At 36.5% G+C, this 23,994-nt stretch overlaps 1 protein-coding gene across 1 annotated transcript in view; it reads left to right on the forward strand.

Annotated features, from left to right (window-relative positions):
- The first annotated feature begins 21,559 nt into the window (after window positions 1–21,559).
- IntS6 (integrator complex subunit 6) overlaps window positions 21,560–23,994 on the forward strand; it is a 32,850-nt gene continuing 30,415 nt past the window's right edge. The window contains exons 1-3 of the mRNA XM_089649416.1: window positions 21,560–21,800; window positions 21,902–21,979; window positions 22,644–22,883. Of these exons, the coding sequence (XP_089505542.1) occupies window positions 21,684–21,800; window positions 21,902–21,979; window positions 22,644–22,883 (435 nt within the window). The 5' untranslated portion in view covers window positions 21,560–21,683. The remainder of the gene's footprint in view (window positions 21,801–21,901; window positions 21,980–22,643; window positions 22,884–23,994) is intronic.

The raw sequence follows: 23,994 nt of genomic DNA on the forward strand, positions 1-23,994 counted from the left end.
ACTCAATAGCGCCTCTGTAACTAACCCGTGATTTTTCACAGCTCTGCGCTAGTGCCTACTTATGTAAAAAATGAACCTTGCTTCGGAAACGCAGACACGCCTACAGCACACTTCTATCAGTTAGGATTTTTTATTTGATCGTATTCTTTTCTATTCAAAGTTCCTAGCAATTAAAGTAGCCTTATTTCCTTGTTTATATTTTTAACCATTTTCCTAGAAAGGTCAAGGAGTTATCGCTTCTGTACGACACCTTCAGATATCGATCATCAGATCTTGTGAATGTCGTTTGTTAATTATTTACTTGAAATAAGAGTGATGTTTATTACTCCCGTAATAAACATCAATTCTACTATTAGTCCAGTCAAGACATGAAAAGGGGGTTGTGCTTGCAAAAGGTCCAGTCATTCTGAATTTTTTATATGTTGTTAGGACCTAAACCAGTATTAAAAAAAAAAATTTGCAACTTCGAAAGTGCTGTGCGACCGGCGGTGGACCTAAAAAACCAGGAAATTTTCGGATTTTTTTCAGTTTTTGCTCAATATCTCAGTAAAGGAAGGGTCTGACTGGTATAAATGTTAAACATAATTTTAAAGTAGACTAAATTTTCTATAATTTGAAACCAAATTAAGCAATACACAGCCATTAGTTTTCAAGATACAGTTCTTCAAAAATAGCCAATTTTTTCCAAAAAGTGAAATTTTTTCGAAATGGTCACTTATTTTGTAAAATAATTTCTAAAATACGCATCCTACGTCAAATATTATAGGGAATAAAGTTGTTGTAAATTTAATTAGCTTTCATTTGAAACTAAATTAATATCTGTAGACTAAACGGTTCTCTCAAAAATGGCAGATAACCAAAAACAGTCATAAGTGGATTTTGGGTGAAATGCAAATAAACTGTTCTCACGTCTTTTTATGGTTTTATTTATCAAACAGTTAACAGATTTTTGATGAAAAAAAGAAAAGATATTACATCTATCGGGAATTACGTCATCTTCAAACATTGTTTTATATTCCTACATACCAAAATGCTTGTACAAACATCATGGTACCTACTATGAGGACAAATTACATGTACACAAAAAATAAAACTAATATAAATCATGTAGGTATTGTGTCTTGGTTGCCAAATCATGTCTTTCTTTTTATCTTAGCTGGGAGAGGCGCCCAGTCTGTAGTCGGGTCATCTTCATCGTCCGAGCATTTCAGCTCCACATCCGGGACGTTAATGCAAAATTTGCCACCGCATGACTGACAGAGGACTGAGCAATGGAGCCCAGCCTTTCTACACGAGCAGCTCCCAGAGCATCCTTTATTGCATTTACACGAAATTTTTCGCAAAAGAGCAGGAGGTGCGGGATCCATCGTGGTGGGGATGGGGGTGAGTCCTTGAGAAGACAGCTTCCACCCCCATTCAGTGGGATTCAAGTTGACTCCCCGCCACTTCTGCACTTGGAGGTAGCACCTTGCTGCATGGTGGCCTGCAGCATCTTCCGTCGGTGGCAAACGGGCGAGGTTTATGTTTGTTGAAGTGACAAACGTCTTATACCTCAGGAAATACAAAGTATCCCTCGCGATGTCACCCCCATATAGAGCCACGAAGCACTTGATGCCTGCTTCACTCACGGCTTGTGGGGTAGAGTCTGGCCGAAGGAAGACCTCCACTTGCTCAGCAAGTGGTTCACTCTTGCTCAGAAGTGTTCTGATTTTGGTCTTTCCTTGGCCAAACGGTGCTGAGGTGGTAGAGCACCCGGCAAACGCGTGGGTAAATAGTACCGTTCCTGGTAATTGTCGGGAGTCCTGGTTGTTGTAGGAGGTAGTAGAGTAGTGACAGCAACCAGCTTCACCCTTCGTGCTCTTCTGAAGATAGACGTTTGTCTCTTCAGCGCCTAAACCATTGAGAAACCTTCTCCCACTATGACGACCCGATCGGCATCTGCTCTTTTTGATAACGCCATCATGACGATCTCTCGATCAGCATCTTCTTCGGCAACAGCCATTTCTACTCCCTCCTTCTGAAAGGCGTCACAGAGAAGAGTTATAAGGGGTCTCTTATTGTTTTCATTGCCCAATACATGCTCTTGAGCAATTTGAATTACTGTGGATTCATCGAAAGTCAATTCGTAGCTGGAATGAGCTGCGTAGCGCCGGAGTCATTCCGCTGTTTTGGTGTTTTCTTTTGGTAGCATCTTCGGGGTAGCCGTCAAAAACGATGGAGACGTTCTTCCCAAAGTGGTTTCGGACGTAGGTGGTATAACGCGCCAAAAGTGCTCGAACCGTGCTCTTCCGCTGCCACACGACCTTGTGCAAGAGGTAGCCAACATCCAAAATGACGTGAGTGCTGGCACCTATCGGCGTGTGGCTGGAAAGAGGAGTGAAGGCAGAGTACAGAGTAGATTTTGTGCCCTTGCGCATCCCTTGTTCATTGAACAGAGACATCGGGAACGGGGCCAACTCATACTTGAAGTCATCCTGTAAATCCTGTTCAGATTTCTTTGCAATACACACTCGCTGAAAAATTATGAGCGGATCCACAGCCACTCTTTTGTTTTTGTCCGGCAGTTTAACGGTTGAGGTGATCGATGCCAGCGTGGTAACTTTATTTTTCCGTTTTATTACTACCTTGTCGTACATTTTCCCCACAATTTTCATTACTCCTTCCGTTCCAACTCTCTGGGCTGTGTGGAAATTAATTTCAGGACCTGCCAGTAAACCACTACTGATAGAAATTAAACTGTCAGTTTTGGGAAATGGAGGGTGGAGAGCAAACCAGTTTTTTAGTTTTTCCACATCACTATTATCTCGGATGATTCGAGAAGGTCTCATGTCCACATGCTGCTCTCCAGTATGACATGATAAGCTGCAAAAACTTTCCAGTTCTTCACAAATGTTCAACATAAACACCATTCCTGTTGTCCACCTTGCCAGAACACTTCCGGAGATTCCTCTTCCTTGGGTCAACCCACCGTAGGTTTTCATGGATCGCATCAGCTTCTGCTCAATTGTTAGGTCTGACCACAACCCAGACCAAAACTTGTCAGACCGGCGAATGGTGAAGGATCCTTTTGTGAACATGTCGTATTCACTTTTATCCATCCGATCTTATAGAGCCATCATATCCTGAAGATAGAGGTGCGCGCTCTTAGCATACAAAAAATGTCCAGCTGCGTGGAAAAAAGGGAGCATCTTGTGGAAAGTGTACAAATGAAGGTTCCAATCACCAGCACGCTCTGCCTGGATGAATAGTTTTATCAAAGTGGTCATACGAAAGTATTGGACCCACAACTGTGATGTTGGACCATTCGCTTTAATTTTCTCCAAGACACTTTTAAATTTTGCCTTTAGTATTTGGTAGGTATCAATTTCTTCTGCTGATATAGTGAGAGACCTTTCAGTGTCTCGCAGCAATTTTTCAGTCTCGTCTCGCTCCTATGGAGTTATGTCAACCTCATAAAAAACAATGCTGGCCAGTGTGAGGTTTGCCAAAATGTGGGCTCGAACAGCTCGTGAATATGCGTGCCCATTCATATGGGTACCCATGGGTATAGGTACTAATGGGTACTTGAAATTTGAAAAAGTTGTAATTATATTATAACCCTAGGATAAACCCACGATGATTAATGGATTTACTTCACAGCACAATAAAACCATAAAAAGACGCGAGAACAGTTTATTTGCATTTCACCCAAAACCCACTTATGACTGTTTTTGGTTATCTGCCATTTTTGAGAGAACCGTTTAGTCTACAGATATCAATTTAGTCTCAAATAAAAGCTTATTAAATTTACAACAACTTTATTTCTTACAATATTTGACGTGCGATGCGTATTTTAGAAATTATTTTACAAAATAAGTGGCCATTTCGAAAAAATTTCACTTTTTGGAAAAAATTGCCTATTTTTGAAGAACTGTATCTTGAAAACCAATGGCTTTATATAGCCTGCTTTGGTCTCAAATTATAGAAAATTTAGTCTTCTTTAAAAGTATGGATACAAATTACACCGGTCAGACCCTTCCTTTACTGAGATATTGAGCAAAAACTGAAAAAAATCCGAAAATTTCCTGGTTTTTTAGGTCCACCGCCGCTCGCACAGCACTTTCGAAGTTGCAAAATTTTTTTTTAATACTGGTTTAGGTCCTAACAACATATAAAAAATTCAGAATGACTTGACCTTTTGCAAGCACGGGTGTACATCTTGACTGGACTATATAGATACTACGTAGATGTAGGTAATTAACGACTGAATACTATTATCAAATAAATGATCATATTATTTTAATATTGTATTTTCTCTACCATTTTCTATAAAATAAGCAAAATTTTCAGTCTTTTAAAAGTGTTCCTATTTAGTTTTTTCGCATAATAGGTTAAATTTGTTGAAAAAGTTTTAATCGACGATAAACTTCGTGGCAGATATGCGTTCTTTTAGACTTAAACAGTAAAGTTGATTAATATAATATACTACTTTTATTTAGAATTTTTTTGTTTTGTTATAGTGGCATACAGAGCTCCGGTCCAAAAATGCCCCTTTCTTTTTCATCGTTAGTTTAAATTGGTTGTTGGAAAATAAGATTTAGTTTTTTTTGAAAATTTATTTGCAATGATACATGGCTGCAGTTAGGGGGGTAATTTACGTAGGATTTGTTTTGGTTTTTTAAATTTAGTTTTGGCATTTACGTTGTACTGGGCGAGAAAATTGATGGAGGGGTTTTTATGTGTTGGAATACCCGAATAAAAAGATTCTGCGATACTTATGATGTGGTCTTTAGGGAGAGAGACTTTGGAGTCACGGTGGAGCTGGGAAAACCTCATCCACTTGGGAGCTCCCAGGACTGTGCTAGTGGCTTTATTTTGGAATGTTTGTAGTCTATTTTGACGGCCGGCATAGTCCAGTGGTAACGCATTGGACTGTCATTCCGAAGGTCGCGGGTTCGAACCCGGCGTGCGCAAATAAAATTTTTATTTGATTAATTTGTGTTATTTCACAATTAATTAATTAAAATATAATATATAGTATATTTGCGGCACGTTCCAGAGTGGAAGATACTACCAGTATCGCCCTGGTGTAAGACCACCATTCAGAATTGAAACGTTGCTCCAAATGGCTTTAGCCGTGTTTAGTGACTAGATCTGAATAGCCAGGTACTTCCCCACCTTCCTCTTTCCCTTCCCCACTTACCTTCAGCCTCACAACATCTCCCAATTGGGGATGCCATAGTGTCACTGGCTCCAGACGGGAGCAGTTGGGACTCTTGTGAGGTATTCACTATTAAAAAAAAAAAAAAATAAAAAAAATTAATTGGGAAAAAAACATATTTTGTAATTTGTTTGTCTGTAAATTTCTCTATACGTTCCGTTTCCGTTTCAAGATGGTGGTCGTTTTGGTTCGATCATAATTATCTTTTAATTTCTTAAGTCGATGTGTAAGTTTAACCATAAATTACTTTTTAAAATTGGCCTTCACACTACGGCATATCCACAAAATGAAATAAATTCAAAACTCGCAATAATTAAAAAAAAATTATCTCGTTTAGTGTTCATATTCGAAACCCCGCTTTAGTAGTTTTGAAAACCTTTGGCGATATTAAAATTAAATGTTTCAATGCTACGAATACATACGCGAGCCGAACTGTCGAGCTGAACTTCAACTTATGGGAAAGGAACGAAGCAACCGCAAATGGCGCGAAACGCTGCTTTCAATTGCTTCGTTACTTTAACGTAATTATTACGTTTCGGTTCGCAAATGTATACGTACCATGTTTATTTTTTTTATGTGTCCATACAAAAAGGGAATTTATTTTTTATTTTTGACTGTCCTAAAACAGGAAACTTCCTAGTTGGACAGTCAAAGCTTCCTTTTATATTTGTATATCTTGTATGTAATAAATGTAAAAATAAATAAATAAATAAAAAATATCATTTGTGGCGTAAATACATGAACAGGCCTACACCACATTCTTGTCATTTGTGGCGTAAATACATGAACAGGCCTACGCCACATTCTTGTGAGTATCTCTGAATGTCATGTTTGCTTATTACTTACCTGGTTTTTTTTAGAGCGAAAAGAGACGCTAATTGTTATTATTAATCTCCGGACGAATTTAAAGAAGGAACTTAAAGTTTGTTTTACGTGAAAAAGATTAGAAAGAGATGTGGTTAGATTTTTGAGGTAAAACATCGCGACTCGGCGACACACAGTGGGCTGAAAATCGCCTTTCATAGACATAGAGACTTGAATTTTCAAGGGTATTGAGGATTTAAAAAAAAAAATCGCACGTTGCGCCACAATACGAAGTATGTCAAAAATACAAATAAATAGTAGTATATCTGTGTGTAAGGATAGAATGGCCAATCTTATGATTCCAGAGATAGCCTCATTTTTAATGTCAGTGCCATTCAAATTTTTCTTAAAAAAATGATAACTCCCTCATTTGTCCACGCAATTGCTTCGTACGAAATTTTATAGCATAGTATTGATCAACAGAATCCATTTCTAGCCAAAAAAATACCCTTGAAAATTCAAGTCTCTATGTCTATGAAATGCGATTTTCAGCCCACTGTGCGACATCGCGAACATTATTTTTTATGCTTGATATAAGGTAGAAACTTGTGTGGAATGCAGCGACGGCCCTGATCCAAACGGCGCGTGGCGCGAGTAAAAGTTTGGCGCCCCTTGTCAAAACCAGTAGACGCCTAGGTAGTTGATCACTGAAATCAATAATGTTTTGATGATTTGTATTTTTATGTATGCGATTTGCGTTTTTTATAAAAAAAAATAATCTCAACGGCTACGTGTTAGGTTAGGTATTATCAGCGTCTTAGCGCTTTGGAAATTAGGCGCCTGGAGCGGACTGCTCCAATTGCGCCCGTATTGTAATGTAAAGTTAGATAATATCTACGTAATATTACTAAAATGAAAGCTTTTTTCGAACGGACATGTCATGAGATAAATAAAATTCAAGTCAATTTAATTTTCAATAAATTATTCGCATTCTATGTCAAATTTACGGAATATTTCAAAACCGTGACCAATATGTAAAAAATATTTTGAAGTACCTACTTATGTACATTATAATAATATTATGATTTATTTTGTGGTAAGTAATTAATTATTTGCCTGAAGTCCAAAACTGTTAATTACATATAATAATCATCGAAAGAGGAGATAATACCAATAAATCTAAATAAAACCTGAAACAGAACAAATCACTTTTTTTCTGTTTCTTGTTCTGTATCATTTTTGGTTTAGATTATTTTTACATCAACCCCACACAATAGGCCCTGAGGAAAATAATTTCCCTCAGGTCCTATGTCATCTTTGGGGATGCTGTGTGGATGGTCTTTTAAAATAAAGGGGGAAGAGGAAGTACTGGGAAGGAAGAACACACCTCACCCAATTAAACCGGGTACCCCTGCTAAGTCACCAAACGTAGATAACCACTTGGGGTGACCTATGGCAGAGGTGTTGGTTATTCTATAAATTGTTCCTGGCCTCCCTAGGATTATTTAGTATTATCGTATTCTTCAATGATATAATATTGATTGGTATAACCTTCAAAAAAGTTGTTCTAGGAAATATTATTTAATTATTAAAAATAAAAATTTCTGTTATTTTCCACATGTCATTTGCTTATGATTGTGCAAACAAACGTGTAATATGATAAAATTACCAAACTGAAGTCAAGAGCTTACCAACGCCAAAAATACCAGTAGTATGACAATCAGTCATTGATGTGTCTAATTTATTTATTTGTTTAATATCAACGGTATAAATATACCATAAACAATGATAACATGTCACAGTTAAAATCGTAGAAATATTTTAAAAAAAGAATTACAAATATATGTGGCATTTGATTGTGAAATGACATTAGAGAGTAAGTAAGTAACTAAACAAGAGATACAAGTACATAAGTTTCTATAGTGCAAATAAGGTAGAATTAGATTAAATTAATATTGATTAAAAAGATTTGATATCATAGCCCTCTTGTACCTACCTTGCGTGCAGTTAAATAGATCTGCCACATCTGCGTATCTATTACTAACTTCATGCAACCTAGGTACAAGCGAGTGTTTGGAATACTCAGTCCTGATATTGTTGCATTTAAAGAAAATTTTAGAACGAGTAGCTCTCTCTCTTTACAATTTTGAACATAAATATTAAGTCGGATATAATTCTTCGATCTGAGAGTTTTAATAAATTTAGATTTTTCATCAAGTAATTATAGTTTATATTTTCAATGGGAATACCGAGTTTAAAATTAATGTGTCTTAGGAATTTATGTTGAATTTTTTCGATTGAATCTGAATGTAATTTGTAGTGAGGGGACCAGATCGAGGAGTTATATTCGACTTGACTACGAACCAGGGATGTATACAAAATTTTTAATGTTGAAATATTCTTGAAACCTCTGGAATTTCGAAGAATGAAGCCTAGCATTTTCATTCCTATATTATTAATATTATTTATATGCGATATAAAGTTTAATTTAGAGTCGAAAGTTATCCCCAGGTCATTAATTTCTTCGACAGAGGTAAGGATTGAGTTATTGAGTTTATATGAATGAATAATTGGTTGATTTATTCTGTAAAATATTATTGAATAACACTTATTTATGTTCAGATGAAGTTTGTTAAGAGAACACCAATTAATTAACCTGTTCAAATTATTTTGTAGACAGATAATTTAGTCAATGCAATCAGTGCTTTCAATGAGTCTTCAGAATATTTCCTATATCCTATGGGTAGCAGCAATGGCGAACCTACGGCGCGCAATTTTTGCATTGATTTTGTATTAGAATAATTGACTCCAAATTAACTTTTGTTCAAAATACAAAACAAATTATTAAAAAGATTGCCAAAAAAATCTCACTGTTGGGAAGAATAAGAAGATTCCTTAACACAGTTTCCAGTAAAAATGTGTACAACGCAATTATTGTACCACACATAAATTACTGTAGCAGCATTCTATTCTTATCCATAGACATATGAATATTAGTAGACCTGCCCTAAGTGATTAAAATCGTATTATCCCCACTCCCCATACCGGTTCCATTGGAGCCGGCTGGACTCGCGTATGGCCTCAAGTGAAATTTGAAAACGTGACGTCATCATTCTTGTGCGAACTATGGTCGAGGCATCATCGGTTCATTTTACGAAATAACACGGCAAAATGTTGACTTGTGCTATGAAAACTTGTAAAAATAGATGTGAAAAAGAGAATAAACCCAATTGTCGTATTACATTCCATAAGTATGCATTATTTTACTTTATTTTAAGCTTATTCACACCGTATTATATGGATCAGTTTTAGAAACATATACTATCACATCACAATGTAGCGATTCTCAAGTGTGCTCATCGTTGTTTACTGGGGTAAGTAAATTATGAAACATTTGTAAAAGTGTCTTAACTAAATACTCTGAAACTAACTACGACTCTGCAAACAGAAGAAATTTACTTTGCCGAATTTGGACTTCGCAAATTAGTTCATAACGTGGCGAGTAATTTGCGCTCCCATGTAAAAATGTCTATTCATTCAAAGCAGATTTTACTTTTAAGAACTAAATGGTGATATTATAATGCGAGATGCCTATTTACTGTCAGATTGATTTATTGACGAATCACAGTCAGCCTTACTCCCTTCGTTCTTCAACAGTTGATTTTACCCCTCGCCATTATCTTCTCGTCTATTAATTCCTATGTCTGTGTTCTTATCCAACGACGGTTTAATGAAACAAATGACAATTCTACAAAATAGAGCAATGAGAACCATATTGAAGAAAAATAGATACACAATAATTAAGAACATGTTGAAGGAATTAAATATCTTGTCATTTAAACAAATTATTTACTTTAATACCATATTTTTAATCTAAAAGATAATCAATGGCCATACGTCTAGTGAATTCCTAAGAAAAAAATGATAAACTACAGAACAAACACACACATGGGACGAGGAAAAGAAATGAATTGAGACTCCCCTTCAGGAAAAAAAACACAGAGTCAAAAGTCATTGATGTACGGAGCGTTGAAGATATTTGGAGAGCTACCAGAAGAAATAAAATCAGAAGAAAACATAAAAACATTTAAAATTAAACTACGAAAATATGTGATTGATTCATTTTAAATGTGTTACTATAATTATATGTATATGTATATAAGGATTGTATTAGGACATAGATAACTATGTACCTACTTAAAATACCACAATAAACAATAAAGAAAATGAAAACGATCTCGCTTTTCATCTTCCCATGGACCGAGGACATCTCCCCGCACAGACTCACTTGCGTGCAAGCGGGACAAGATTCGTTCAGACATTCTTCCAAACAACGCACAAATCGCAATCCCCGACTAGCAAGTAAATAAGCCGTCAAAAGGACAAAACTAGGTGTATGAAATCAACTGTACCTAAAATAATTCAAAAAACAGTACAATAACATAAGAAATAAATAACAAAATTTAAAAAATATATATAAAGAATAAAACCTAACAAAACAAAAAGTAAAACGATTGGTAGGTACCTTTGGGACTTGGGACAAGTTATAAAGTACCTACCTATTTAATAGATAACAAATATAATCACTTTTATAAAGCCGTTTTCCTGGAAAAAATAACCTTTACGTTCGTACTCACTTAAATAATATTATAGTTTGTGATAACCTCAACACGGACCTAATAAGCCTTTTTTACGACTTTTTAGGTTCATTGACCTCAAGGCCAGTTAGGTTAGTTTTGGTTCTGTTATGTTAGATCAGGTTAGATTAGGTTAGGTAACGTAAGGTTAGGTTAGCTGGACTGTGTTGGTAGCTTAATGCAAATAATTTTATTAAAATAATAATATTTATTATTATAATCAGTGCAAATAGAGAAACAATAGCGCGTGTTGCTTTTACGTCTAACAGATGGCGCTATTAAAAAATGTGTTTGTCCAACAGATGGCGTTGTTTGAAAAAAAACATGTTTTTATCTGTCATAGGAGACATCTATATAACATAGGTATATAAAAACATACGCGTATGCAAATGCAACGTTGTCAAAATTACAAAGTAATCAATGAAGAACTTTAGGAGGTTTAAGATTTTGAACAAACAAACATTTATATAGGTATACAGATATATTAATTAATCTATGTGTATTTATGGTATCTCCATATATACATATATATATGCAGACGTACCTACCCTTTGGCATACATATCATATACATAAAATGTCGACTACTAGTCTGGTAGTCGATAATCGTGTAAAAACATTATTGTAAAATAACATTTAGGTATATGAATAAAGAAAATTTAAAAAATACAAATAGTACGAAGTGAGCGGGTAGCGACAACAGTATTGCAAGTGGGAAAAGACGCGGATTGTTGAATATTAATGCTTTGTTAATTATTATTATATTAACGCACATACTATTTACGTGCCAAAGTATCGTGATTTATTTTTGAGGTATTATGCAGTGTTGCACTTTCCCTTGAATCATATTTATTATGCAGTGGGCAGCATTTCAGCGTCCATCATCGGGGTAAATAAAGCGTTGGCCACAGACATAGGAATATTCATATGTCTATGGCGTTGGCCAAAGTGAACTAGCTTTAGAAAATGTCTTCACAAATGGCAAAGTTGTTGTAAAGGATTTTTTTAAACATTAACTTCATGCAGGAAGCCCTAAGGAAAATAATTAAGCCTATGTCATCTTAGGAGATTCTGCGTTGAGGGTCATTTGAGAAAGTGAAGGTGAGGAGTTCTGGGAAGCCAAAAGGTGTGAGGAGCGGGTAGGAATCTTTGGGTCAGTGGTCACAGAAGTGAGGACGTAGACAGATTCCGGCTGGAGAGGTCAAATGGTCAACCAGTCTCTCCCGATCACGCAGTGATGGGCAGATGCACATCACCCCTTGAACATGGGCACCCCTGTCAAGTCACCTAACGTAGCGAACCACTTAGAGTAACCTATGCCCACCGACTTGAGAAGTAAACTCAGTGCCTATGGCAGAGGTGTTGGTTATCCAGTGAATTGTTCCCGGGGAGGGGGTACATACACCTACCCAACCATTCCCAATTCCCAAATTGAAAATATTGTTTCTAAATGGAAAAAATATTACCTGATCCAATTTCTTCGACACTTCAAAAATAAAAAAAAAGCCAAGAAAACTCGTTTTGACAACACAAGAGCGAACCAGAACGAGAATATACCCAAACGTAAAACTGATTTTGGACAAAGGAACCACAAATACCTCTTCAATAAGCTCTATAATTGACTCCCAACAGCAATAAAGAAAACGTATATTGCAAATGATTTATAAAAACAAATCAAAACACGGCTTAAAGAAATCAGAAAAGGGGAATTATTATTTTCATTTTGAAAAAACTTTCATTGTGTCTGAAACAAACGCTAACTAAAATAAAACCTAGTCCGCCTCAGCACAAGAACCCCTAGTGAGCTGAACTTAAGAAACAATTATGAATTATATTTTTGTTATTATGTAATAAAAAAATATGTATTTACGTACATTTTCTTTAAGCTACTGATTAATGTGTTTTTTTAAGTAATAAACTACATATTGTAAGAAAATAATGTCCTCAAAATATCTATTATCTAGATACTCGAAGATTCTTAATTTGGGATCAAATTTGTGAATGTGTGGTCAAATTTGTGATTGGGATTCGACGACCTCCGTGGGTAAAGCTCTCGACTAGCAACACGGAGGTGGCAGGTTCGATTCCCGGCTCAGGCAAATAAATTTTATTCGAGTGTTGTTTTATTTCACAATTAATTAATTAAAAATAATATATTCCAGAGTGCAGAACATATTAAGAAAATTGTAGTTGAAGTCGGAGACGCCCAAGGAAGACATTAAATCAAATACTGGAGTTGGGTCATGTCAAGGGTCAGAATAACAGAACATTATTTATAAAGGTTTAGACACATTACGTTAAACACATCAACGATTATTTGGGAGTCGTCTTTGCAGATTAAACGTTAAGGTGTCACATTACGCTGTAATCTTCCTCAGGAGAGGGAGTGAGATCAATTGAGGAACTGCCGCGGAATATCATTTCTTTGTATGGGATCCACCACCTTGACAGATGACAGCAGTGTCATGACGGCGCGCGTTCCGTAGATTGATCTGCACCATTTTCAAATAACACCCGTGGCTTATCATCGTCGCCACGCCCACACGTGCCAGGTGTGACAGGTTTATATGGGATTGTACGGCGAGTGATATGGAGCTATATAAAAAGCTTTGATGCGTATAGCGTGGTCTTGTCACTACCTTTAAGCTGCCAATTCACGTTGAACCAACGCGTTGGGTCTATGCGCTGACCCAGCTTATATAGGACGCCATTGACGTATATTGGCAGTTGCAACGCGCTGACCGACAACATTGGCCACATCACAGGATCTTGGCTTCAGCAGCATTCATAGGTTGGCGGGTTTGGGCCAACGTTGGCCCAAAGTGTGGGTCGATCCAAAGGATTGTGTGCAGAGACAGAGAAGTAAGTAGGTATGTATATTACTCTCTGTCTACCCCTTCGATGAAACGGTGTGATGGTTGTTAGTTAGTTAGTTAATCATGAACACATTAATCCTGTTAGTTTATCATTTTGAAATCCGAGTTCAAAAAAGTTTGTATCATCCGAACCGTGAAAGCGTTGAAGTTTGGGAAGGGTAGAAGAGTTTAGTAAGTTCAAGTGGGTTCAACAAATAAACATTTCAGACTCAAGCATTATAATATTATTATAACTTTACTGTTTCTGCTATCGTGGTACGAGAACACGCCGTCAGATGGAATGCAGGAAAACACTTCTTCTTCTTGACATATAAATTTATTAATTCACAATATAATTGCAGAGGATCTTATTTTCCTCTGCTAAAACTTAAACTGAAAGAAATAAAGGTCTAGTTTCCTTTATTCTTCAGTTTTCCCTAGGTTTACATAAACCTAGTAATTATCTCACGACTGACTGCGTAGGTACGCATGTACCTACCAGTTATATCAACACTAGCTCCTGCGTAGGTACCTATGTACCTACCAGTTATAGCAACACTCTAATACTGACCTTTTTCTGGGAGGTATCTGTATTTAAACTAAATTCTGAAGGACGTTTTACAAAATAAAGATGTTCCACCCGCTCGTTGGCAAACAACATTCTTAACATAAATAAAATGCACTTTAACTATTCTTAATGATACAAACGTGACTTAAACAATACAAATATTTTAAAGGAATTATTGGGAGATGAAACTTTATTTGGGGTTTTTATTACTATGGGACAGGGGTGGGAAAGGTATTGGCAAATATTTTTAGGCATAATGGTTTAACTAGGGTCATCATAAAATAGATAGCGCACAGCTCTATTTGAAAACTGCCGCCGCTTGCAGTAAAATGTCACCAATTCTTAAATCATAAATGATACAAACAAGGCAATATGTTTATAAAAATACCAGGCCAATGAATTGTTTTATTGTAGGGTCGAATCTGCAAATGTGGGAAGCTACACTATCTTTAAAAATACGAACTGTGAGAACTGGCCTGAAGGTTAAATTTTACTGAGCAATATGTAATAGTCGCATTCTGGAAGATACATACCTCCTCCCGTGAAGATACTTCACAAAATAGGCAAAGAATGCGACTGTTATCTTTATTAGGTACCTACTGCTTGTCTACGAAAATTACCAGTTAAATTTATTAAAATGTCTAAAATACAAATATTTATGCTACTCTTAAAACTAAAAATTCCGTGGAATATGTAAATCTTATGACTAAAAATTGTGTAGTAGGTAATGTCTTAAAACTAGAAATTCCGTAAAAAATGTAAATCTTATGACTAAAAATTGTGTAGTAGGTAATGTATTAAAACTAGAAATTCCGTAAAAAATGTATATCTTACTGACTGACTAAATGGTTGTAGTAGGTAATTTCGCATTCACCTCCACCCTTAAACCCGCCTTGAGCATGTATGTATGTAATATTTTGTATTAATTTCTTCGCACTTTCTACTGAATTTACACTATCTAAATAGTCGCTCATGTAATGTTTTGTTTTTATTGCTTCGAAGGCCTGGGGATACTGAGATAAAAATTGATCCGCGTTTTTATTTTTTACGAATTGCGCCGAACAAGGTGATGATTTTGCGCCAAAAATTATAAGAAGGGAAGAAACCGCGTCACGCGCCTCTCCTTTTAACGCTTTTTGTAATGTATATAAATTTTTGCTGTCAGATACTTTTAAGAAGTCTGTGGTATGATGGAATATTAATTTGAACGCAATCCATTCAATTGGATTGCCGTTAAATGTAGGAAGATCATTAACTTTGGGCCTGGTATTATATAAAGATATTGCCTTACCAATTGATTCCGCGAGACGTTCTTCAGTTATAGCAGGTGTTGGTCCCTGGAATCGGCCCTGCGACTCTGGCCACTGTTGCCCGTCGCGTTGCTCTGCTAAGTTGAATGGCTGCACTGATGTAGGCAGCTCCCAGCAGCTACTGCTTGGCTGCTGATGCTGCGTCAACTGCAGCTGAAGAGATTGCCCTACCAAGGGCTGCTGATGTGATGTTCCTCTGGGTGGGAGTACCTCATACCGCCCGCCCTGCTGCTGCTGCTCCAACCGCTGTTCCAATTGCAGCGGATGAGCCCGCTCTACCCGAGGTTCCATTTGCGACGGGAGAGTCTGCCCTGCCAAGGGCTGCTGCTCTGAGGATCCTTTTGGTGGGAGTAACGCGTACCGCCCACCCTTGTGCTGTTCCAACCGCTGTTCCAATTGCAGCGGATGAGCCTGCTCTACCCGAGGCTCCATTTGCGACGGGAGAGTCTGCCCTGCCAAGGGCTGCTGCTCTGAGGATCCTTTTTGTGGGAGTAATGTGTACCGCCCACCCTTGTGCTGCTCCAACCGCTGTTCCAATTGCAGCGGATGAGCCTGCTCTACCCGAGGCTCCATTTGCGACGGGAGAGTCTGCCCTGTCAAGGGCTGTTGCTGTGCAGTTCTTGTGGGCGGTTGTAGTGATAACCGCCCATCATGGAGCAGTTCCTGTTGCTGCTCCATTTGAACTCGAAGAGGCTGTTCATCGTGATCTCCAAGTTCTGATGATGAACTGTGATGTGACTGGTCCACCCAGTCATTGACTCTATCCTCGAGAGTCCGTTGCGAAGTCCTTGATGCAGCTTCTAAAATGAGCGCCGCATGTTGCTCCTCTGCTTCCAGGACTGACATTGCTGCAGCCATCTTTGCTTCAGAAGCCTTTGCTTCCGCGGCCATCTTTGCTTCAGCCATCTCCGTAAGTAGGCGGGCCTTTTGTCTCGTGATGTGCACCTTGGTTGCTGAAGCTTTTATTTGAGCCTCCATCCAGCTCCTGCTAGTTCCCGCCTTGCTGCCGAAGACAGATGACGTCTTTGAGTGTTGTCCCGCTTCCATGATGCTGCTGTTCCCGATCCGGCTCGAAGGACCATATGTTTCTGCTATCGTGGTACGAGAACACGCCGTCAGATGGAATGCAGGAAAACACTTCTTCTTTTGACATATAAATTTATTAATTCACAATATATTTGCAGAGGATCTTATTTTCCTCTGCTAAAACTTAAACTGAAAGAAATAAAGGTCTAGTTTCCTCTATTCTTCAGTTTTCCCTAGGTTTACATAAACCTAGAAATTATCTCACGACTGACTGCCTAGGTACGCATGTACCTACCAGTTATTTCAACACTCGCTCCTGCGTAGGTACGTCTGTACCTACCAGTTATAGCAACACTCTAATACTGTTCTTTTTCTGGGAGGTATCTGTATTTAAACTAAATTCTGAAGGACGTTTTACAAAATAAAGATGTTCCACCCGCTCGTTGGCAAACAACATTCTTAACATAAATAAAATGCACTTTAACTATTCTTAATGATACAAACGTGACTTAAACAATACAAATATTTTAAAGGAATTATTGGGAGATGAAACTTTATTTGGGGTTTTTATTACTATGGGACAGGGGTGGGAAAGGTATTGGCAAATATTTTTAGGCATAATGGTTTAACTAGGGTCATCATAAAATAGATAGCGCACAGCTCTATTTGAAAACTGCCGCCGCTTGCAGTAAAATGTCACCAATTCTTAAATCATAAATGATACAAACAAGGCAATATGTTTATAAAAATACCAGGCCAATGAATTGTTTTATTGTAGGGTCGAATCTGCAAATGTGGGAAGCTACACTATCTTTAAAAATACGAACTGTGAGAACTGGCCTGAAGGTTAAATTTTACTGAGCAATATGTAATAGTCGCATTCTGGAAGATACATTTACTTTATTAAAAGTGTTCAATTACCGTACCTAGGCTAGATACGATATTTATTTAGGTGCCTACCTAACTACATAATACGTAATACATATAAAATTTCTCTCGTGAAGCGATGAGATTGGCTAACACGCGCATTTTTTTATACATATTAGGTACCGAGAGGTCGTACAAGCAAACATCGACTTCTAATGTGGTGGAATTTTTGGTTCCCTGAAGATTTAACCCCGATAATTCATCCCCGACATTTCGTCCCCCTCAATTGATCCTTTGTGCAGTTGATCTCTCGAATAACTGATCCCCAAAGTTTCTTTAAGTATTTATATTCGTACATTCGAGAATCTTAAAATATATATTAATTAAATAGGATGGGAGCAAATTTATTTTAAAAAAATGCCTTTGAGCACCAAAAAGGCTTTAAACACTGTCCAGAAATTAAGATATTCATAATTCGAATGCAAAAACCATAAAGTACATACGAGTAATATAGTGTTGAATCGTACTCGTATTACGAACCTATTTTAGGTTATTTTTCTGTAAAAAAATCGATTTCAGAAATGTTTTAGGAGGGAGGTTACATACATTTATGATATCTACGGTAGATAACTAATAACTACCTAGAGGAGCTATTCGCGAACACTTTCAAGCCGCGTGGTGAGGGGGAAAATGCCGAAACCTACTTAAATATTTTAGCAACATCCCATTCCCTGCCTCATCAAAAGACCCAAAAAAATTCATAAGAATTAACGATACAGAAACAACATAAACACAGTTCATAATATACCACTTTGCATACAAATCATTTCAAAAGTTTGTCATAAAGATGGTTGTCAGGCAATTTCCTCTCACCCTGGATTTGGTTTCAATGCCAATTATACAAAATCGCACTAAATGTTCTCTCCAGGGTTAGGTTCATGGTTTGAACCAATTTGTGTATACATTTATTAAAAAAATTTATGCACCTATATTTGATTCAAATGATTACAAATATTATTTTTATAATGTTGTGATAGAAATTGCAACGATCGTATTATTATATTCATCAATTAATGGCGTTTCTAAATTTTTCGTGAGCTACAGTGGTAAGATTGGAAAATACAACATTGTTGATTTTGTTGAAGCAAATTTTTTCAGCTACAACATCAATATTGAGGTATTTTTTAATCTTACCACTCTTGATTCTAGCTTCCTGAAAATTCCAAAACCGCCACTGGTGTTCATGCAGTAAAAATCTAAAATAAATTTGCTTGCACGTTTACGTATTGCGCATTCATCGCACATTTTGAAAAACACTGCAACACAAAACAGATGAGACTTTCAAAGGTCACGTGGAGGATTCATTGAAAAAAAGAAGATTGTTTATTATAAAAGTGTTTATTTATATAGTTTGCAAGCTCGGCGCAGAGTGCGAAGACATCACAACTCACAACCAATGATACATAATAGTAACTACTTACTTCATAAAAATGAGAGTATGTAGGTACCTACCCATTTCCTTCTTACTGCGAACAGCGATGCACATTCAAACTCCATACTACCTAGTTATGAGGAAAAAAGAAGATTAATTTTGAATGGAAAAAAAAATCTATTTCAATAACGAACGAAAAGTTTGTAGATGTTGTAGTAAATTGTACATAATATAGATTGTAAGGGCCCGTTCCCACTTCCGTTTTCAAATCGGGGGCGGGTCCCGTTTTCAAAACGGATGCCCTAGTGGCTGTAGTGGATGTATGGAGCTGTTCACACTTGTCCGACACGATTTGAAAACGGATCCGACATTTTTTGTCGGATGGCTCGCCTACGCAGCGCGTCCGTTTTCAAATCGTGTCGGAACACGCTCGCTCATAGTGTTGTATGGAGCTGTTCACACTTGTCGTCCAGTCGTTCCGGCAGAGTCCCCGCCAAACCCCGACCCCTCCCCGCCCGCTCCCTGTCGCAAGGAAGCAGGCACGCTGCGTGCTTGTATTTGGTTATTTTGTTAAGTAAATAAATCAAAACTACAATAATGGATAAGGAAATAAATCCCGAAAATTTAATACCACTGGTCGAAGAAAGAGTATGGTAATATTTTATCTCTTACCAAATAAAAACAAAACACTTGGTGTACACAACTTTTGTACATCAAAATTTTTATTTTTATTTTTTTAAATTTTACAGCTTTAATGAGATGCACGGAAGAGCTTATTATTTTAATAAACACATAATAAAAAATATTTGAGTTGTTATTGTTTTCTTACTTTAAAATATCGATAGCCTTTCTTCAGGACAAATGCACTTTCTCAATTTTGTATTTTGATATGTTAAGTTCTCTGAAACTCATTCCAGTAGATGGTTAAAGGAAGTGATAGACATTCTCTTAAGCCATTAAGCGCCCTTGAGGTGATTTTTCATGGTGAAAACGGCGCTATATAAATAATCCAATCATTATTATTCTAAAATAATTAAAGAACTTTAGTTCATCACTTCTCAACTCACCAATTAACACTTGGAAAATTCCTACAGAAAATCATTCGGCTATGATTGGGTGTACCCAAAATTTTCTTTTCACTTTTTTCCTTCTTTTTAATAAGTACAACATGACAACAAGAGCTTCATTGTCGTCCATTGCGCACCATTACTGAAGAATGAGCAAATAACATGTTTTTGTTGAATCGACAATTATTTTTTTTCGTAGAGTATGGTCCGTTTTTAAAACGGTAGTGTGAACAGGGCCATTGGCCATCCGTTTTTAAAACGGGACCCGCCTCCGATTTGAAAACGGAAGTGGGAACGGGCCCTAAGAGATAACACGATGATATAGGTCAGGTGTGGCGAACCTTTTGGGCCCGCGTGCCAAAAATCATCAAACATTATTTCTAGATTGTGTGGCGTGCCCAAGCTGTAAAAAAAATTTACCAAATAGATAATATAAAAAAAGTTTTTTTTTTTTAAAATTTATTCATAAGCTTAAAAATTGCAATAGTTTCATAAAAATAAAGTCATAATCAATAAATGTACATATTAGTTATTTATTAATGAGATTTTTGCTGTTGTACATTCGATGACAAATTTTTAATATCTGGATCATGTTTCGTCACTTTCAGTAACACACACGACCAACTGGATTCATCAGTCATTCTCGTTCTTGAATCACATTTTATGAAATTCATTTCTGAAAATAATGGCTCACAAGCATATGTAGAAGAGAAAATTGATAATATTGATCTCGCTAGTTTTTTTAAATCGCTAAAGATTTCTGGAATGGATTTCCAAGTTCTCATTATTTCTTCTTCTGCATTTTTATTATTTATGTTCGTTAATCGATCGCTTTCAATTATTTCCAAATCATTTCTCAAATCAACAAATTTTGTTTCCGTAGCGAACTCGATTGGAATTCGATAAATTGCATTTCAAATATTTGAAAATAAAAGAAGAATATGAACGATTGTTCAGATATTTTTGAAACAGCTGGTCAAATCAAAAAAAAATATTTTTTAAACTTAAAAATTAAAAAAAAATAAAATTGAACTTGTAAATCGTTAGTGTGCCATCCAAATGATTAAACGTGCCACCTCGGGCACGCGTGCCCTAGGTTCGCCACACCTGATATAGGTACCTTCAAAACTACATACCACATCATGCATATTATTATTTTGTGTCTCCCAGGCATACCTATCCATACCTATCTATGTTCCCAGGCAAGTAAGCGCGTGTGTTATGTTTGTATCGACACTACACCTACACCGTTTATGTGGTTAGGATAATTATATTTATGTACACTCCTGCCTGCATATTGTATAGGTACCTACACATTTTAACACAGTCATAATAATATACCGTACGAGCAATTTCGTTTTCGTTTGTAGGAGCTTTTTATCAGCAGAATAGTCGTTTTCCTTCGTTCTGAAAATTCTCGCTCTATCGTTTTTCGTCCGTTGCGAAAGATTCGTTCTCAATAACACACAGTTTTCGGTTTTTAAAATATTGGCAGCGTAGCAATGGCGAGATAATTCAGGCGGCTCATTTCAAAATAATAAGATTTTTTATGGAGACAAACTTTAAAAATCAACAAGACAAACAAAATGCTACAAAAAGAATGAATGTTTACCTATAATATGTGCAAGGAGTGGGGAGATATTATGTTGGTTTGGTTGTGCGAGTACGAGAGGAGCCGAGCGGACCCGAACGGCTTTCCGCCAGTACCCGAACGGCCGAATGTGTAGGGAGGTCACGTGGTACCTATGCTGTGCTGCGAGTGTCGTGGCGTTTAGGCTTGTTCAGCTGTTTGTCGAAGCGGCTGCGGAATGGTCGCTCTCTGGACCTGCGTGCGATGAAGTGGCCATTTTGCTTTTTTTAGACCCTTTTAAGTGTTTATTTCAATGTATTTAGGAAGAATATATTATCAGGCTTCAAAATGACAATTATAGTATTCTTAATAGATACTTCGGCTTCTATGAATCAAAGAGCTTATTTGGGTGGACGCCCAACGCTTCTGGATGTGGCCAAGGGGGCCGTGGAAACGTTCGTTAAGGTACGTCTCGGAATATTGACTGCTCTAATTTGAGGTTATCTAACTCTAATTTTAATATTTATCAAGTGAGTGTGATTGTGAAAGTTTTAAATTGTTTATAGGTACGTCAAAGGTCTCCTGAAAGCAGAGGTGATAGGTATATGTTGCTGACTTTTGAAGAGCCACCCGTAAACATCAAGGTTGGTACGATTTTCTGCCAGTGACTATTCATAAATTCACATTTCCGATCATTTAGCTATGAAATATGGGTTAAAAATTATTTACATGCACGCAGTATTCTATATCTCACTAGTCTACGTAGTATTTTGACTTTCGAGAACATATTTTATGAGAAATCACGGCTTCAAAGAAGAAGCATGATACATACGGCTCAACGTCTTCTGCCGTCGCTCGCGCAGAGGCTCGCAATGGCGAATTGACGTGCGTGCGCATCTCCCGTTTGATTGGCTCTTGTCACCTTCCTAATTTAAAACAATGGAGGGAATTTCATTTCGTACTCACCGAAAGTGAAAATAATGTGTTAATTTCAACAAACTGTTTAGTTTTATATCAACTGTTATATTCCAACCAACGTTGAGTATCTCCTGTTAACTCCTGCCACAATAACATAAAATTTGCATATTTTGCACTTACAAAGAATTGTTTATTAATGACTAAGTAATGTCATTTTTATCTCCTAGCTTGTATGTCATATTATGTTACTCATCAATATATTTGAATGATGTTTGCTGAGATAACCATTTGGGTGTATAACCTTAGCATTCAAGGAAAATGTCATCGCTTTAGATTACTGAAATTGGTTTGGGATAATTATATACATAATCTCATGTCATTTGATTCTAGGCTGGATGGAAAGAGAACTTGGCGACATTTATAAATGAACTGAAAAACCTCCAGTGCTTTGGAATGACAACAATGGGGGCAGCTTTGAAACACGCTTTTGACGTTTTGAATATCAACAGGATGCAGACGGGCATTGATACTTATGGTCAGGGAAGGTGTCCATTCTACTTGGAGCCCTCCGTCATAGTTGTTATTACCGATGGTGGAAAATTATCTAGCAACGGAGGGGTTCAAGAAGATGTGAGTACTTACCTTATATTATACTAGCAAGCCTTAACAAGCAAATTCAATTTTCTTTCAAAATAATGAAGTTGTCTCCTACAAATTGATTTTTCGTTTTTTTTTTTTACAAATGTATCCTATTAATTAGAGCATACTGAGGACAGAAGTTTAAGAATTTTTGGAAAATACCAAATAGTCCTGAAGATATAAGCCGTCAAAATATTGATTTTTGATTTTGCGCCGGTCGAGTGCGATGTTACAGGAAATGTGCGGCGATACTGCAGCACTGCATACAATTATGAATAGTACTGCGTGTGACTTCAAGGGACACTATTGCATACATTTTACTAATTTTCACTTCAAAAGCTCATAACATCTTAATTTTCGGAGATGTCGAAACACTAATTTAACTGTCGTTAATACCTCTTTGACCCCTCGTTTAAGGGTCATATATGACCAAGCGTCCATATTTTATAAAAGTATCTTTATCTTTTTTCTATCATGCGGAAACACTTAATTTTTTTGACGTTAGAACTAGAAATAATAATTCTTTCTAGTTTGCCTCAAATATCTATACTGGAATCCATTAATAAAATCCTAAAAATAGCCATAATGACTAATTCATATTTCGCGTCGTTATCGTAACAATTGGTTTATTTATAAAAATTATTTCTTATTTTATGAACGAGATAAAAGTGAAGGTACAGTTTCTTACAAATTCTCCAAACAAAACGTAAGTGTTTTAGTAATATTGAGTGAGATCTATCAATTTTTCTGATATTTTTCTTTTTTCGATTGTGGTTAGCGTTTTTTACAACATTTTCATGTTTTATATTAAAATTTGATTATTTAGAAAGAGTGAGGTTTATTTTAAATGCATACACTGGAAAAATAATTTTATCTGGTTTCTAAAGCATTATTTGTTTTACGGAAAATTAAAAAATAAGATGTGTATGGCTCATTTTAAATACACAGAAAACATTGCAAACTACAAAAACGATGAAAGTACTGAAGGGTTAAATGTATGTAATACACTTTCATAAAAAAAAAAATTAAATTAGGAGAAAAATTCACTGCGCAAAATTGTAGGACTTGACAATTAACTATGTAGGTGTTTATTAAAATATAA

The sequence above is a fragment of the Hesperophylax consimilis genome, chromosome 3 (genome assembly GCF_061612785.1).
Source record: "Hesperophylax consimilis isolate HC1 chromosome 3, BYU_Hcon_1.0, whole genome shotgun sequence".
Lineage (NCBI taxonomy): Eukaryota > Metazoa > Arthropoda > Insecta > Trichoptera > Limnephilidae > Hesperophylax > Hesperophylax consimilis.